At 37.4% G+C, this 18,690-nt stretch overlaps 1 protein-coding gene across 2 annotated transcripts in view; it reads right to left on the reverse strand.

Annotated features, from left to right (window-relative positions):
* The window catches only part of PTPN12 (protein tyrosine phosphatase non-receptor type 12), a 48,730-nt gene that overhangs the window by 20,757 nt on the left and 9,283 nt on the right, over positions 1-18,690 (reverse strand). Inside the window, exons 1-8 of one of the 2 annotated variants that reach the window (XM_046669170.1) lie at positions 15,503-15,541; positions 11,459-11,530; positions 10,373-10,654; positions 8,020-8,079; positions 5,996-6,138; positions 2,734-2,800; positions 316-393; positions 118-216 (exon numbers count right to left, since the gene is read on the reverse strand). In XM_046669170.1, the coding sequence (XP_046525126.1) occupies positions 118-216; positions 316-393; positions 2,734-2,800; positions 5,996-6,138; positions 8,020-8,079; positions 10,373-10,381 (456 nt within the window). In that variant the 5' untranslated portion in view covers positions 10,382-10,654; positions 11,459-11,530; positions 15,503-15,541. Of the gene's footprint in view, positions 1-117; positions 217-315; positions 394-2,733; positions 2,801-5,995; positions 6,139-8,019; positions 8,080-10,372; positions 10,655-11,458; positions 11,531-15,502; positions 15,542-18,690 lie in introns of those variants that run through there. The other variant, XM_046669171.1, reaches the window with a different exon arrangement.

An 18,690-nucleotide genomic window follows, 5' to 3' on the forward strand; every position in this document is an offset into this window, starting at 1 on the left:
GGGGAGATAAGCAGAAAAAAAAAAAAAAGATTGGCAACAGTTGTTAGCTCAGGTGCCAATCTTTAAAAAAAAAAAAAAGTAAAAATTTTCTAAAATTAATAGGCCAAGAACACCTACCACTCCATCAGCCATTTTTTGGGTTCCATGAATTTCATACAGCTGTAGCTGTTTCTCAAACAGTTGGGCAATAGCTCTGTGAACAAGTTCATACTGCTCCTATGAGGGAGACAAAAGGATAAACAAGGGAAAAGACATTAAAAAAACAAGAAGGCATTTATGAAAAAATAGTTTATAAAGTGAAACAAAAAACTTTACCTTAGTCTGTACTGCAGAATGTCTTTGTGTTCTCATTTCTTGTATTAAATTAAATACATTAAATTCCTCTGGTATTTTCTAAAACAAAGAATTCAACACATGAATTCTGGAGTTGCTCAGAGAGACAGTTAAGACGGTCTTCCAGTTTTCATAGAGACCCTGTATACACACCAGGTAACTGGAAACATTTACTGAGGACCACCTGCCATGACCAGACACTGTGGAAGCACCGTTAACCTTGAGCCTCAGCAGTCAGGTTAGTGAGCCAGATACGTGAACAAATAAATGTCCAGCCCAGGCACGACTACACTGCAGTGGAAATAAGGATGCTGTGACTAACTCTGACTGGTGGCTGGAGTGAAAATGAAGGAAATACACACAGGCAGATTCAATGTATAATCCATTCGGGGAACTCAGAAGCTTGACGTCGATAAAGCCAAGGCTGAAAGGAGGAGAGGTGTTCAGGGGAGGAGAGACGGTGAGGCTCCTTGGGGTCAGACTGTAAAGCTAATAGTCTGAACCCATTTCACAGGGCAGTGTTCCCTGCGCTGGCAGTATACAGACCAGCTGAAGAGCCGGGTAAAAATACAGATCCCTCAGCCACCACTCTGGAGACTGAATGTGAAACATTCTAGACAATTCTTTTGTACATTTGGAATTATAACTCTGCAACAGGCAACCCTGACATGAGCAGATTTGCTATTCAGGCAACTGTTGTAGCAGGGAAGATGACAGTCTAGAAAGGGGAGTGAGCGGTGGAGGTTTACTGAAGCAGTCTGAAAAAGGCAAGGCAGAAACAGATTTGAGGCACATTTACGAGGCAGAACTGTAACAACTTGGTGATCAACAAGAATATTATGGAGCAATAAAGAAGACAGTAGAGGTTTACTGTGTGGGAGTCTTTATATACATCAAAAGAGTTTTACATCACGTCCTAACCTAAGATTGTATTTATGCTAAGCCAAACTCAATCAAATGGGGACTATGTTCAAAATACACAACTTTTGAAATGATCAGTGTTTATTTGATTTGCTGGCATTCATCTAAATGCCTCTTCCCATCCCAATTTTAATCTTTTACTTTTACGTTGCAGTGTGATAGAAAACTAGTTAAATTTTATTCACTTAAAATTTATGTTTGGGGATGGCCCAGTGGCACAGCAGTTAAGTTCACACGCTCCACTTTGGCAGCCCGGGGTTTGCCAGTTTGGACCCTGGGTGCGGCCCTACACAAAGCCTGTCAAGCCATGCTGTGGCAGGCGTCCCACATATAAAGGAGAGGAAAATGGGCACAGATGTTAGCTCAGGGCCAGGCTTCCTCAGCAAAAAGAGGAAGATTGGAGGCAGATGTTAGCTCAGGGCTAATCTTCCTCAAAAAAAAAAAAAGAAAAGAAAAGAAAATGAAAAAAGGAAATGCATAAAAAACATTTTTTGTTTGAGTGTTAGATGATTATAGTTTTTGAGGAATACAAAAATAAAACTTAACCCCAGAGGGCTTTTTAAGAAACTATTTAAAATTTAAATATTCCTTAGCAAAAGTGGAAAACAGAAAGAAGGCAGGGAAAAAAAGAGAGAAAGAATAGAGGGAGGAAAGAAGGAAAAGAAAAAAACTAAATATTTTATTAATCCTATTTTATACTAGATTGATATACTCACAGAAACTATTATGCTATGAAAAATTAAAAGCTTCTCTTTAATATACAGAAAATGAGCATATTACAGACTTGTATTTTTCAAATCTATAATGAGGGCTGTGTCCTACTTATCTCTATATCCTCCACAGTAACAAACACAATTTCTGAAAATAGTAGTGGTAGTAACAACAGCAACAGCAACAGTAGCAACTAACACTGCAGGAGCACTTCCCGCGCCACCAGCTCCAGAGAGCCTTGCACAGGCTAACTGATTTAATTCCTGTGTTTCTAAGAGTAGCACCCCATTTTCAGATTTCGAGGAAACTGAGATATAATGAGATTAAGTAATCTGACTAAGATCTCACAGCTAGTGAAGGACACAGACAGAATTTTAATCTGGGTAATCTGGCTCCAGTGTCAGCATTCTTAACCACAGTACGATGTTTCCAGTTAGGGATAAATATTGACTAAACTGATTATAATTATAACTAGAATAAATATAAAAGGCAGTGAGATTCTATATTAGGAAAAGTCAGTGCAGAGTTTACCTCCCTCGTAGGTATTAATTCATGTGAACAAATAGTGATGTGTTTACCTTGCTGCCCATTATCTCAAGGTGACACGTATCATTTATATCTTTCACTACCTTTATTTCTCAGACAACAAAGCTATTTCTCAAAAGGTAACATGTAAAACAAAACATACGCTGTAATTTACTGCAATTAATCATTACATTTGAAAATCATAACAGATAAACTGGACATAAGGCTAATAAAAATTCTTACCCCAGCTTTTAGTAAATTCCACGTATAATCTATGGCACAAATGGCACCTGTTCTTCCACAGCCTGCACTATGGACATAAAGTTTGAAAAAACAATTTGATTTTTGTGGTAAAAGAACTATGAAATAAATGTGGATGGACATAATATTCAGAAGCAAAAAAAATCATTTAAGAAATTTCACGAAATTCTACTTATTTAGTAAACAAACTACAACTTAAAGTGTGTGCATGGTAAACAGCCCTAACATTAGTATTTAATTTTTATTTAATTCAAGGAACTTCGAAGAGTAAGTGACTTATAGAATACCCTGGAACCTTTACTTTGCCATTTATCTCAGAAAACCTTGTCTATCTAATAAAACATCTTGCAGAGATCAATTTACTCTATGTTCAAGGTGGCTCTGGTGCTCCAGAGCAGAGGAGGTAAGAGCCCACCACGTCAACGGGAAACAGGTACAGGAAGGACAAAGCAGCTACGAGCCCGAGAACCTGGCTTGAACACGAGCAGTGATTCCCCGAAACAACAGACCACTGATGGGCTCTCACCCCCTCAAGAACTAATAGAACCTGGAGAACATAAAGTAAAATACCACAGGTTTTCTATTTTAAAACACGACACAAAAATACTTTAGAGCAACTGACTGTCAACTAGAGGGAGGCATATGCACCTCAGGATTGAGAATCACTGTGAGTAATTAAAGATGTTACTGACATCACCAGAATAATTGATCATTAGGAAAAAAGTTGGGCAGCATTTTAATGCACATTTTGAAACTTTTAGAAGTATGAGTAGTTTGTTAAACATGTAATCTAAGAATTCCTGATAAGGTAGATTAGAAATAACAGTACAATTTTTAAAAAGCTCTTAATAAACATCAACCATATTAATTTTTAACCAATGATATATTTGTCAATTCCACACATCAAAACATTTCTAGAATTTTAGAGTTAAGAGATACTGGGCTAAATGATACATATTTAAACTGATGGTTAAAAGTGTGATATTACAACGACATAGACAACCAGACCAATGAAACATAACAGAAAGTTCAGAAACAGATCTGAGTACACGTAAGTATTTATTACTACTGGTGGAGTCTCCAATCAAAGGAGAAAGACTAAACCACTCGATAAATGGTACAAGGAAAGTCAGCTAATAATGAACAGCAAAAACTGGATTCTCGTCTCATAATTTAATCATTAAAAAATTCCAGATGGATTAAAAATATAATGTTAAAAAAAAAACCCCTATAAAAGTGCTAAAATATACAGGCAAAACTTTATGCACTACTGTGTTAGGGAAGGACTTTCTAAGCATATCTCAGCGGAGAGAAATCATAAATGTAGGGGGCCGGCCCCATGGCCGAGTGGTTAAGTTCGCACGCTCCGCTTCGGCGGCCCAGGGTTTTGCCAGTTCGGATCCTGGTCGAGGACATGGCGCCGAACATCAGGCCACGCTGAGGCAGCCTCCTACATACCACAACTAGAAGGACCCACAACTAAAAATACACAACTATGTACCAGGGGGCTTTGGGGAGAAAAAGGAAAAATAAAATCTTTAAAAAACAAAACAACATAAATGTAGAGATTCACATCTCTAACTACGTAACAATTTACAACTTACGTATGGCAAAACACAAGCAGAATAAAAACCCTGAAAAACCATGGTACTTACAACATGACTAGAAGTTAACATCCTCAATATATAAAGAGGTACAAAGAACTTATATCATTATTAGGAGATGAAATGTCTGCTATTAAAATAACTGACAAAGTATAAAACCAGCAATTCACAAAGGAACATAAATGACCGAGAGAAAAAAGCCTGCCTGTCACACAGGCATTAAAACCAACAAAAAGATAACACTATTGGGAAGAGTGGGGAGAAACGGGCACTCCCACAAACTGGCAGGGGTGGGAATAATTATAATTAGCATCAACTTTATGGATAACAAATTTCAAAATAGGTATAAGAGCATGAAAACGTTCATGTCCTTTGACTTAGAAATCCCACTTTTAGACATCTATCCTCATGGAATACTACACATGTGCTCAAAGATTTCGCCATAGGACTGGCCACTGGACATTTAAACTGCTGTTTAAAATAGCCAAAAAAGGATCAAGGGAAAGGGCAATAAATTAAATGCCAAGGAATGGAGGCTAAATATAAAAGCATAGTGCAGTCATGATGTATTACAGAAGAATATTTATATGATTTAGAAAGATGTACATGACATATTAAATGGGGAAACATTCTTAAAAAATACTATACACACACTAAAAGAACATATACGAAAGCTTTAACAACTATACACACACTAAAAGAACATATACGAAAGCTTTAACAACTATACACACACTAAAAGAACATATACGAAAGCTTTAACAACTATACACACACGAAAAGAACAGATACGAAAGCTTTAACAACGGTCATCTCTAGTGGAATTCTGAGTGATTTCCATGCTATGTGTTTTCTAAGTCACTACAGTTAACATACTGTTTTGGTCGTTTAAAAATATTAAATGGTCAGTTTATTTTTTTAAAGGAAAACTTTCCTATCAAAGTGGATTTATGAACTATATACACAGACTGGACAACATTAATAGAACAGGAAAAATTTCAACTTGTAAAGAAGTCAAGTCAAAGCAATTTCTTTGTCTTTTAATTCTACAATTAAATAGTTTTTCCCTTTTAACCAGTCAACTACTTAATTAAAAGGTCAACTAACCACTGAATTACCTATAGAAAAATATTTTTTAATTAACTAAGTGGTTAACTGACCCCTACATCTCCAACAGTGAGCCACCCTTCTGGCCCATAATAAAAAGCAGCCCCTCCACTTCAATAACACAGGCATTAGAATCAGACCAAGCGCAAGAGAAAAACTGTCTTTGGTGCCCCACCTACACTAAAAAGAAATCTTGTTAACTATTTAATTAACCAGCAAATCTGAGTCTGAGAAATTTCATCTACGTTTTATGATAAATGTGAAGGCAGATATGAGTCACTTAAAGAGACAAATTGACAGCAGTTTTATGAATGAAGTATTATGACTTTAAGCCTCTTAGAAAAATCTAATGTAAATTAAAAATGAAGAGAAGAAAAACTGCCTTAGGATTCAGGTAGCCTTTATTATTTGGAAACCTATATAATGATCTATCTAATGAAATTCCAAAAATCAGGTTTTAAAATATCATACATCACCCATATTATGTCACCTATATTCCAAACTTTTCCAATATTTGGGAAATTCTTTTGTACCTGCAATGAATGCAAATAGGCACATCTTCATGTTCCTGGTATCTCCTCATCAAGCTTATCATGTCCAGGATAGAATCAAATGATGAGGGGACATCATGGTCTGGCCAGTTCACGTAATGAAACTGATACAGCCTACGGGATTCCTTCAAGAACAGATATTCAACAATTATGAAAATACATATGCAAATTTTTGAAGCATACAGAAAAGCTACACATCTCATTTCACTGCCATTTCACATATTTATGTGGTATTTACCACTGCCTTAAAAAAAAACAAACCCAAATAAATGGCAGCCTATCTTTATTGACTATCACACACCAAGCACTGATCTAAGGGCTTCACATAACACAAGTTGTTTAATCCACATGTAACGCCGTGAGGAAGGTACCGTTAATTCTATCCTCATCTCATAGGTAAGGAAATTCAGACAGAAAGATTAAATAACTTGCCTAATGTTTCGCAGCAAGCGACAAATGTGGGATCTGAACCCAGCAGTCTTACCTCCACAGCGTGCACCACTCCACCACGCTCTACATACTATGTAATTAATCTACAGTGTTAAATGTACGAACAGTATCATAAGCACTGTATTAGAAGACTAACAGAATATTTAAATTGAAAAAGAAAATTAGAAATAGACTTGTCCAACCCCAAACCCACCTGTCTTCTTAGATGAGGGGTTCTCGAAGTACGGTGTGGGCCCCTCCCACGTCCCCAGACCCTTTCAAGGGGTCTGGGAGTTTAACCTATTTGCACAGCAATACTAAGGTGCTATTTGCCTCTTTCACTCTCATTCTCTCCTGAGTGTACAGCAGGGTCTTCCCGAGGCTACAGGACTTAGCATGGTGTCATCACTTCAACAGCTAATGGAATGTGTATCCTTGTGTATTCCTTGTGTATTTATGTTTTTTAAAAAACTCTCAGTTTTAATTGCAAATATAGCAAATACTGAACGATATAACTCAGATAAACAAAAGTTCTTTGGAATCTTTGATAACTTTTAAGACTTTTGAGTCCTGATATCAAATGTTTTGAAAATGGCTATTCCAGGTGTTTAACAGAAAAAGCACCTCTTGGAGTCCTGACAAACTGTACCCAAATTCTACTTCCTGCCTTTTCCTGAGTAACTTTAGGTTAGCTACTTAACTTCTCAAAGACTCTGTATCTTCATCTATGTGCAACATGGATAAGAGTATCTACACTATCAAGTTAGGAAGATTGAGATGCCTGATACGATACTGAAATTCAATAAGGTACCTATCATTACCACTATAGATTGAAAAATAGCAACCAAAGGATAATAAATGACTCAACTAAAGGGACGCGATTAGTCTAGCCAAGCCAACGCAGAGTAAGAGTGCTGGAACCACATCTGCTTGTTCCAGGGAGGCAGGAGTTCTCAGCATGTTTACAAACGCACTGGTTGGGGAAGAAGGACTCACTTCATGGCCAAGCTGAATTCCTTATAGTAGTTTAAAAATTAAGGGACTAAAATTAGAGAAACTGGGAAATAAGTTGACAGGCATTCTTTAATGTCCATCAGATTTTTCTTTGATTCCTTCCTAGAAAACGATTATTTTATATAGCTCTGAAACACTGAAGTCAAGGCCTCAAGTGAAAACAATATATATCTAAATGAAGACACAGCTTTGATGGTGGCTTGTCTCTTCCTAAAAAATTGTAAATTAGTAAAAGTGGGTAACAATTATGTAAACAATGCTATAATCTGCTTACTGCTAGAGGTAAAATGTTTGTAGCAAAGAAACCAACTATTCCAAACACAGTAAATCTAATTTAGTTTGGAAAGTTGTTCTAAGCAAGTTGAAATTTACATTACTTTATTATCTAATTTGATAAGCATAAGGCTCAAGACACTAAATAAAACATTAGACTCTGATTTTCTTCATTATTTTTCATAGCTAAAAAAGTTAACAATTCTTCACTATGTAAGATAGTGTACTATTTCTATATCATCCCTTTAAAAACTATCCTTAAAAATTGTCTCTCAAAGGAAAATACTTACATTTTGAAATTCAAGTAAGAGTGTCCTAATGAAGTAGTCTGTTCTTGCTTGTTCAGCTTCCTAAAGAGAAACACTTGTGAGTCAGGGAGAACATTAAAACAAAAACATATACACACTAAAACAAACAATGACCTCATATTTAAAGTCCACAGTATAAAATTAACCTTTAAAATTCCAGGTGTACCTGGTAATTATAAAAACAAATATCCTAAAAATCATCAATTTGTTTATCCAACCTCTGTTTATAGTATCTTTCTTTTTATTTTTTTAAACACAAGTAACTGTTAACCAATTACTTAGCTAGGAGTCTATCATCCAATAAGATATTTGCAACTAACAACCATCCCCAGAATCATGTAACAGAAATAATACAAATATTATGGCACTCCTCAGGACTGACCACCGTCTTCAATCATTTTATCTACCTAACAATCAACTCTCAAAACTGGATGCCAACTGGGGAAGGAAGAGGATGTACTCAGAAAATCCCCAATTAGTATTTCGGTTGATGACAGCATAACCACTTTAAAAGTCTCTTACTGTCATTTGTCAAAAGTATTGGAGAGAAGCCTTTACACCAGTTTGTCACTAAGCAAACTATTCTTTTTGACCTCTTAGTTAAAACCACAGATAGGCTAGGATAGCAACTGTCAAGAGCAAGAGAGCATACTGTTTTATTAATAAAAAAACTTAATATTATTCCTGCCTTAATTTTTAATATCATAGTAATTTATCTTTAACTTTTCAAATAACATTAAGGGGAAAATAAAGTTTTACTTTGGCCAAAAAGGAGTATGGATGAAAACACTGGTCCAAGTCTTAACTTCTTCCTATCTGTAAAGGCAGAACAGTAATATTTGTGGTTTGGGAGGCCTTAAAGTCTCTGTCTACTCAAATTTGCTGTTGCGATAGGCAAATATGTAAATTAATGGGCATGGCTGTCTTCCAACAAACTTTATCTACAGAACAGGCGGTGGGCTAGACTGACCCATGGGGAGTAAGCCGACATCTGGTCTAAATGGTTACATGCAGCAACACGAGGCTGACCGTCAGCCACCCTTCCCCTTTCAACACCTCACCCTCCTGATCCTCAAACCAAGAGAGCTCCTGATACCCTCCTTTCTCAAACACTGATTGCCAAGTAGCCCAGCCACTTACTAAGGTTATTTTCAACAACTTGCTTTGTTTTTATAAATTTGATTTTTGTTTACATCAGTGATAACAAATCCCGGGTTGTCTGAAACAACCACAAGAGAAACAAATTACCTGCCGTTTTGAAATCTTCAAAGAAAAGTTTTTCCTTCTTCAGCATGGATCAATCTCAACATTAACAAATGAAATCAGCTGTTACTAATCAAATCAAACCTCTTATCAAGAGGACTTGATCATCTTTTAGTTCAGCTGAAAAACCACCCAAAAAAGTCAATTTATTTTTCCAAATTACAAACTATTTCTTTCTTTTCTGTACACATGACAGTAAGTTGTTTACTACTGATCCCCCAAATGGTCAAAAACTGCAAGTTGCCTTGCTGTTGAATGTTAACCACTATATGTTTTCATTGGAAGTGTGACATTTAGTACAGTTATCTTACTACATTTTAATGTACAAATGCTCACACATGCACACTGCACAGAACTAGGTTTCCTGGGCCGTCCAGGACTTGACACTGTAGGACACCTTCTGGAGTGGTGCGGGCGAGGCATTCCCTCGCAGAAGTAGACAATGTGGTATGTATTGGTTTCTGTTCATTCTAAATATGAAATGCGGTAGGAGTTTTAAAATTTTTACATTTAACCCACGAACAGTTAACTCTAACCACAATTTTAGCGTATTGATTGCATATTAAATACAAGCAGTTCAATTACGAGCTACAGTTAACATTATACAAATCACATTGCATTTACAAAGGATATTGTGTAACACAGCTTGAGTTTTTCCTACAACCACCTAGAAAGCACTAAACTTTGGGTATGCATCAGAGAGATTCAGAAGTCATAAATACAAAGTAGTCATGAAATTATGGACTTCTTGAACTCACCAATGACAAATAAATCACAGAAATTATATTTCATTTAACCGTGGAAAACAAAGTTAAAAACAAGCAACTGTGAGATGGGGAATGTGATGGTTAATTTTACACGTCAACTTGGCTGTGCCATGGAGCACCCACACATTGGTCAAACGCTGTTCCTGGGGTTCCTGTGAGGGTGTTTTTAAGTCAGTGGGCTTTGAGTAGAGCAGCCTGCGTTCTATTAATGTGGGTGGCCCACACCCAATCAGTTAAGGCCTGAACAGAACAAAAGGATCCGCCTCCCCCATGTAAAAGAGAAGTCCCCAGCAGACTGCCTTCACCTGCAACATCGGCTCTCGCCGTTCGACAGCAGACTGTCTTTGGAACTGAGCATCAGCTCCCTCGGGTCTCCAGACTGCCCGCCTTCAGACGAGAGCTGCTGCATTGGCTCTCCTGGTCTCCAGGCTGGAACTGAGCATCAGCTCGCCTGGTCTCCAGACTGCCCACTGACTCTGCAGACTGTGGACTGGCCAGCCTCCATAATCGTGTGAGCCAACTGCTTATAATAAACCTCTTTCTCTCTACATACACACATCCCATCGCGTCTGTTTCTCTGGAAACCCCTGACGAGCACAGAGAAGTTATTTAATTTTCATGTATGCTCAATCATGGTCTTCTGAGTTGAGCAAGTAAGACAACATACTTCTTTCAGGTAATTAAGAAAGATGCCATCATGCGTAACCTGAAGCAATTTGTTTGGTTGTATTCTAAAGCTTACTTATATTTTACTTCCTTTTTTGTTTTTCCTTCATTCTTTTTGTTTTTAATTCACTTTCTCAGATTTGTGCTGTGTTAGTTTTAGAACATGAATTTAATTCATTTTCAAAGCTCAATGAATAGTTAGGTCTACAGATAAAGTTTCATAAGAAATTGTCTGCCATAAAGGATCACTCTTTACTTCTAGGATGGCAGTTCTCAAACCCACCTTTGTATATAATTATGAGAATTTAGGGGAGCATAACGTAGATATGAAAGATCAATATGATGACCTATACTTCAGTCATAAAGGGTCTTTCCCATTTATTCAATTTGAAACTAATACTTTACACCAATTTTCAAACACATGTCTCAAAGCACAGTTACTCCGGTTATTTTTATACACATAAACACTTATCAACTTACAAAAAAGACTAACAGAATTAACATACTGAGGTACAAAGAAACTATACATTTATGAAAATTTAAGAGCAGTGTAAAACAAGCATTCTTATTAATATGAGTTTGCTCTAGTTAACTGCAGTTCACACGGAAACGCTGAGTGCTTGGCTTGCATGAGAACGGCTTCACATCGCAGTGTAACTTAATTATTCGCCAGTCTACTGTGCCGATTTTCTGAGTAAATAATGTATATAAAAAGAGGTACTTACACAAGAAATTTTAAACGGTGCAAATGTTATAGGGTCTTCTCCATACAACGGCCAATAGCGCTCACATTTTTTCTGTTGTCCAAAAAAAGTGAGTAAGTAATCCACGTTAATAGTTTTTCTTGAAATTTTACAAATATTTTGTGCCCTGGTATTCAGCTCATAGCTCCTTCCCAGAAAACAGAAAAACTGCCATCAGTAGGCAAGTAGCTTGGAGAGCTTAAACTTATCCAACTGTTCTTAAACGTGGGCTGCTGTGTCCTCTCCAAAATTAGCCGTAAGAACCTTAGTGACATGAATGTCTAAGCTGTTCATTGCTATCTGCATGGTTTACAGAGTACACTCCAAAGATTCTCCTCCAGAAAAGAAAAACTGCTTTAAAAAAAAGTGCCTGGCCCAAGGAGGTCCCTTTTTTTTTTTTTTGAGGAAGATTAGCCCTGAGCTAACATCTGCTGCCAATCCTCCTCTTTTTGCTGAGGAAGACTGGCCCTGAGCTAACATCCGTGCCCAACTTCCTCTACTTTATATGTGGGATGCCTGCCACAGCATGGCTTGCCAAGTGGTGCCATGTTCGAACCCGGGATCCGAACCGGCGAACCCCGGGCCACCAAAGTGGAACATGCACACTTAACCGCTGCACCACCAGCTGGCCCTGGAGGTCCATTTAATATAAAGCGTTGCCAGACAAGTTCTAATGCTAGTAAAATGACAATCTCTACGATATCTGGCTGGTGCTCGTTAAGTGTAAAATCCGTGGCATAGTGGAAAGAGCACTCTACTTGGTTTCAAAAGAATTCTGCAAGTACTAATTTTACAGTTTTATTGACTTTTACTTCCTTCACCTGTAAAAATGAGAACAATATCCTTATCTTACACGATTGTTGCAAGCACTAACGTATATTTCAAATGTTCTACTGATGGTAAAACCCTATACAAGTACAGTGTATTATTTAAATATCCACTCTTATTTGAGATTACAAAAAGTGTAACTAGTTCCCCCTCTTACCCTCCCTTTTTAAGCAGGTATAGAAAGAGCAGAAAATTCAATTATCATTGGTTTCTAATATGACACCCTATCATTTTAGAAAACGAGGTAAGTGAATGAATGAAAGCCTAACTTTACAGAAGATAAGGTGATTCTGATGCTAAGAAATGATACAGTTTTATCAAGACACAATAAAATGAAAGCCTTTAAGTGACAAACACTAGCTTAAAATAAACCTTTTGGCAGGAGGAAATCCATCACTTCTTACTAAATTTTTATAGTTCCAAACACAGTAAGTAGAATGACTACCTACAGACTAGAATGAACTGTCAGTTGAAAATCCTGCTCACAGGGCAATAAAGCAAAACCATCTGCTATGTCAGTGGAGCTTACAGCAAATACTATTAATATTTTGGAAGGGTTAAAATCACAAACTTCACTTCCCAGTAAAAGTTTATAGAAAAAGATAAAATTAATTAAATTATTGTGAGGATTTTTTTGGTCTTCTACCAGCTAAAGTTTTAACATCTTGAAATAGACAGAAAACAAGTTATAGGAGATTAATTTAGTAAAAACTAAACATGTGAGCACCATGACTCTCATTCAGATGGGCAGTAACTGAGTAAGGACTGTACTAGCATTTCTATTCTGGGTATAAACTAATAACAACTGACACCAAAAACTACGTGTTAGACATCACACACATAATCTATACCCATACACTATTCGTTTCAGAGATGGAAACGCTGAAGCTCAGAGGGGACAGCTCACTGCACTGTGGTCAAAATGCTAGTAAAGTGTAGGCTTGTGGGATTTCACTATCTGTGCTCTTTCCATCAGGCCACATTCCAAGTCAAGATCAAGGTCAAGTTTATTAAATAAATTCAGAGGCCCTAACTCGCTGAAAATTTACTACCGACAAAACATTATGAATCACAAAATCTTTAGCTTTAAAATGTTTTGCACTCAATAAAACTTAATTTTTCATCAAGTACCACTACTGATATGTAAAATGTGAGTATATTAACAGAATGAAAAGAGAAATAAATCCTAAACCTTAACAGTAACTTAAGAAAAATTAGGAGAGTGAAACTGAAAATTCCCAATACAATCAATTAAAAGTACAGCCATGCGTTGCTTAACAATGGGGGACACATGCTGAGAAATGGATTGCCAGGCATTTCTGTTGTGCGAGCATCGTGGAGCGCACTCACACAAACCTAGATGGTACAGCCTACCAAACACGTATGTTCCATGGTGCTAATCCCACGGGACCACTGTTGTACACGTGGTCCATTGTTGAGCAGAACGTCGGGATGTGGTGCATGACTGTAATGGTATTAAAGCACACGCAGAATTCCCCCCTACCTGTACAACATACATTCCAAGAACCCCAGTGGACACCTGAAACTACGGTTCCTACTGGACCCTATATATACCACGTTTTTGCCTATATATACATACATACATACACGTATACCCATAATAAAGCTTAATTTATAAATAAGGCACAGTAAGAGATGAACGATAATAGCTAATAATAGAACAATTATAATATACTGTAATAAATGTTACTGTAGATCTTAGCAATCTCAGCATACAATTTTTTTCTTTCCTTATTAAGTCAAGAACTTTCACCTTTTCACTTAAAGGCAGTACTTTTATAGCTTCTCTTTGGCCTATCCAAAAGGCCAGCAACACTACTCCTGCGCTGTGGGGTCATTACTAAGTAAAATAAGGGTTACAGAACCTAAGCACTGTGACAGTCGATCTGATAACTGAGGGCTACTAAGTGACTCATGGGCGGGTGGCATCTGCAGCGTGGACGCGCTGGACAAAGGAGTGAGTCACGTCCCACGTGGGACAGGGCGGGAGAGCAGAGATTCCACCATGCTGCTCTGACCTGTGTCCAACTTAAAACTTATGCATTATTTCTGGAATTTCCCATTTAATATTTTCAGACCATGGTTGCTGCACGTAACTGAAACCATGAAAAGCAAAACCACGGATGAGGAGGGACTCTATACTGTCAATACTGAAACCGACAGCCACTGAACGACTTCTCAGTGCGTGTATTGTCTAACCTTAGAGTGTTCACTCTCTGCCCAAGGTTACTTAACACTTCGAGCACTGGCAAAGAACGTGAGTGGGAGGAATGACAAAAATTAGTTAAAATAAGGTTTTCCAATAATTTATCTACTATAATATCTCACATAACTGAAAGATGTAATATCTTGCTTTTATGCAATGTATCCTTTACTGAAAAAAACTTTAATAAGAATTTTTATAACTTAAAATGATTTTACAACTTTAAAAATGATTTTTACTTTACCTAATGAATCACCTTAGTATAAAGGAACTTCAAATCACCACATAATTTGCTTTGTAAGTTTGTGTATCACATTTACAGAAAGCCACACCTAACTTTTATGTAATACCTAGTCTCTGTAAGTCTATCATCACCTCCAACAATGAAGACTTAGGAACTGATGCTGCTGGAGATCACAAAGGTTTTGAAACTAGTCTCAGTTGTACAGAGCATAAAAATACCAACGTCAAAAACTTCAGATTAAGGAATTTTCTTCCCTTTGCTTTGAAGACAGTATAAACAAACAAAAAATGCAGTGGTGTTTGCAGACAGAGGAATCAATATTCAAACTATAAATCAATGATAACTAAGCAGAATTATTATATTTAACTCATTTTCATCACTCAATTTTTATTCCTATTTTTAAAATACCTCTATAGTTCAGTCCATAAAGGCTGTTCTACTTACACCATCATTAAATATTTGAAGACTGCTAAGTAACAACACAAAATCTATTATTTTAAGCGTATCACAAAACGTACTTACGAAATGTTAAAAAAAAGCTTATGTGCTTGAGAAATTATTTTGTTCTTTTTATCAAATAAAAGCAACAGCAGAACAAAAAAAGAAAAAGTGTCTACTTTTAACTATTTGGGCTCAGGATATAATAAAAGATCAGGGATATATTTCTCTAGAAATGAAGAGATAAAAAGGATACTCCACAATCACTTTCAGCGTTAAGAGGTATACATACCCTTCCCATTTCAAATTCTCGACAGGCCATGACAATGATCTAAAAGGAAGTAGGGGTGGGATAAGATGAAGAATATTATCAGTTAAACACAAGTTTACTTTTTTAATAAAATGTAAATTTCAAGAATTAGTCTTTACTCTGAGCAAGAGTTGCCTGGTCTGTCAAAAAGAGTAGTTTTAATATTAAAAGTAGGAGTTAAAGAAATGATCAAAATCACGCCTTCCAAACAAGGGCTAACTATACAGAAACAAATTAAATTGGCTTCAACTAATGTGATATATTTGATTTGAATTAATTTTATGAATCTTATAGATTTACTGTTGAATTCTGAAATTATATTAAAATATCACTTTTAGGATACAGGTACACCTCGGAAATATTGTGGGTTCAAGTTCCAGACCACTGCAATAGTCAGCATCACAATCAAGAGCCACACGAATTTTTGGTTTCCCAGTGCATATAAAAGTTACGTTTATAGTATGCTTAAGTCTATTAACTTGGCAGTAGCATTCTGTCTAAAAAAAATGTACACACCTTAACTAAATACTTCATTGTGAAAAAATGCTATCTGAGCCTTCAGCGAGTCATAATCTTTTTGCTAGTGGAGGGTCTTGCCTCGATGTTGATGGCTGCTGACTGACCCGGGTGGTGGGTGCTGAAGGCTGGGGTGACTGTGGCAATTTCTGACAATAAGACAACAATAAATTTGCTGCATGGATCGACTCTTCCTTTCACAAAGGAGTTCTCTGAGGCATGCAATGCTGCATGACAGCATTTTACCCACATAGAACTTCTTTCAAAATTGGAGTCAATCCTCTCAAACTCTGTGCTGTTTTGTCAACTAAGTTAATATAATATTCTAATTGCTTTGCTGTCATTTCAATAATCTTCTCAGCATCTTCACCACCAGCAGATTCCACCTTAGGAAACTACTTTCTTTGCTCATCCATAACAAGCAATTCCTTATCCATTAAAGTTTTATCAAGAGATGGCAGCAATTCAGTCACATCTTCAGGCTCAACTTCTAATTCTAGTTCTCTTGCTGTTTCCATTACATCTACAGTGACTTCCTCCACTCAAGTCTTGAACCCTCAAAGTCATCCATGAGGGCTGCAATCAGCTTCTTCCAAACTCCTGTTCATGTTGATATTTTGATCTCCTCCCATGAACCACAGATCTTCTTAATAACATTTGGAATGGTAAATCCTTTCCAGAAGGTTTTGAATTTATTTTGCCCAGATCCATCAGAGGAATCACTACGTACAGCAGATATAGCACTACAAAATGTATTTCTTAAATACCAAGACTTGAAAGTTGAAATTACTCCTTGATCCATGGGCTGCAGAATGGATGTGTGTTAGCAGGCATGAAAACATTAATCTCATTGCACATCTCCACCAGAGCTCTTGGGTGACCACATACATTGTCATTGAGCAGCAACATTTTGAAAGGATTCCTTTTTTCTGAGCAGTAGGTCTCAACAGTGGGTTTAAAATATTCAGTAAACCATGTTGTAAAGAGATGTGCTGGCACCCAGGCCTTACTGTGCCATTTATAGAGCACAGGTAGAGTAGATTTAGCATAATTCTTACAGGCCCTAGGGTTTCCAGAATGGTAAATGAGCAGTGGCTTCAATGTAAAGTTATCAGCTGTATTAACCCCTAACAAGAGAATCAGCCTGTCCTTTGAAGCTTTGAAGCCAAGTACTGAGCTCCCCTCTCTAGCTATTAAAGTCCTACATGGCATCTTCCAACGTAAGGCTGTTTTGTCTCCATTGGAAGTCTATTGTTGGGACCCTCTGGTGGCACAGTGGTTAAATTCATGTGTTCCGTTTTGGTGGCCCAGGGTTCACATGTTTGGATTCCAGGCATGGATCTATACAACTCATCAGCCATGTTGTGGCAGCAACCCACATACAAAATAGAGAAAGACTGGCACAGATGTTAGCTCAGGGTGAATCTTCCTCACCAAAAATGAAAAAAAGAAAAGAAAAGAAAGAAAAGAAAAGAAAATCTATTGTTTAGCATAGCCACCTTCACGCATTATCTCAGCTAGATCTTCTGGAGAACTTCCTGCAGCTTCTACATCAGCACCTGCTGCTTCAGCTTGCACTTGCATGTTATGGAGACGGCTTCTGTCCTTAAACCTCAGGAACCAACCTCTGCTGGCTTCAGATTTTTCTTCTGCAGCTTCCTCGCCTCTCTCAGCCTTCATAGGATTGAAGAGAGAGTGAGGGCCCTGCTCTGGATTAGGCTTTGGCTTAAGGGAATGTGGTGGCTGGTTTGATCTCTCCAGATCACTAACACTTTCTCCATATCGGCAGTAAAGCTGTTTCGTTTTCTTACCGTTCGCGTGTTCAGTGGAGTAGCACTTTTAATTTCCTTCAAGAACTTTTCCTTTGGATTCACAACCTGGCTAACTGTTTGGCCCAAGAGGCCTAGCTTTCGCCTATCTCAGTTTTCCACATGCCTTCCTCACTAAGCCTACTCATTTCTAGCTTCTGATTTAAACTGAGACGTGCGACTCTTCCTGTCACTTGAACACTCAGTAGAGTTACTAATTGGCCTAATCTCCACCTTGTTGTGTCTCAGGGAACAGGGAGGGCCAAGGAGAGGGAGAGAGGCGGGGGAGCGGCCAGTCAGTGGAGCAGTCAGCACACACACATTTGTCAATTAAGTTCGCCGTCTCATACGGCTACAGTTTGTGAAGCCCCAAAACACTACAATAGTAACATCGAAGATCAGTGATGACAGATAATCATAAGAAATATAATAATAAGTTTGAAAAGCTTGAGACAATTCCCAAAATGTGATACAGAGACACGAAGTGTGCAACCGCTGTTGGAAAAATGGCGCCATCAGACTTGCTCAACGCAAGGCCGCCAAAAACCTTCAATTTGTAAAAAACACTATCAGTGAAGCGCAACCAAACGAGGCATGCCTGTATTTACCAATCAAGTAGAACTACTAAATATTTTACATATATTTAATAAATTATCTAAAGCTTGAATGCATTTAACTGTCTTTAAACATAAAGGTTATCACATTTGCTTCCCCACTTTATATGTAATGTTTCAAATATACAGCACAGCTGAAATGAGTTTACGGCAAACACTGTACAGCCACCGTCTACATTCTACCTAACACTCCACCACGCCTGTTTAATCACGCACACCCTCTACACGTCTA

Source organism: Equus quagga, chromosome 8 (assembly GCF_021613505.1).
Source record: "Equus quagga isolate Etosha38 chromosome 8, UCLA_HA_Equagga_1.0, whole genome shotgun sequence".
Taxonomy (NCBI): Eukaryota; Metazoa; Chordata; class Mammalia; order Perissodactyla; family Equidae; genus Equus; species Equus quagga.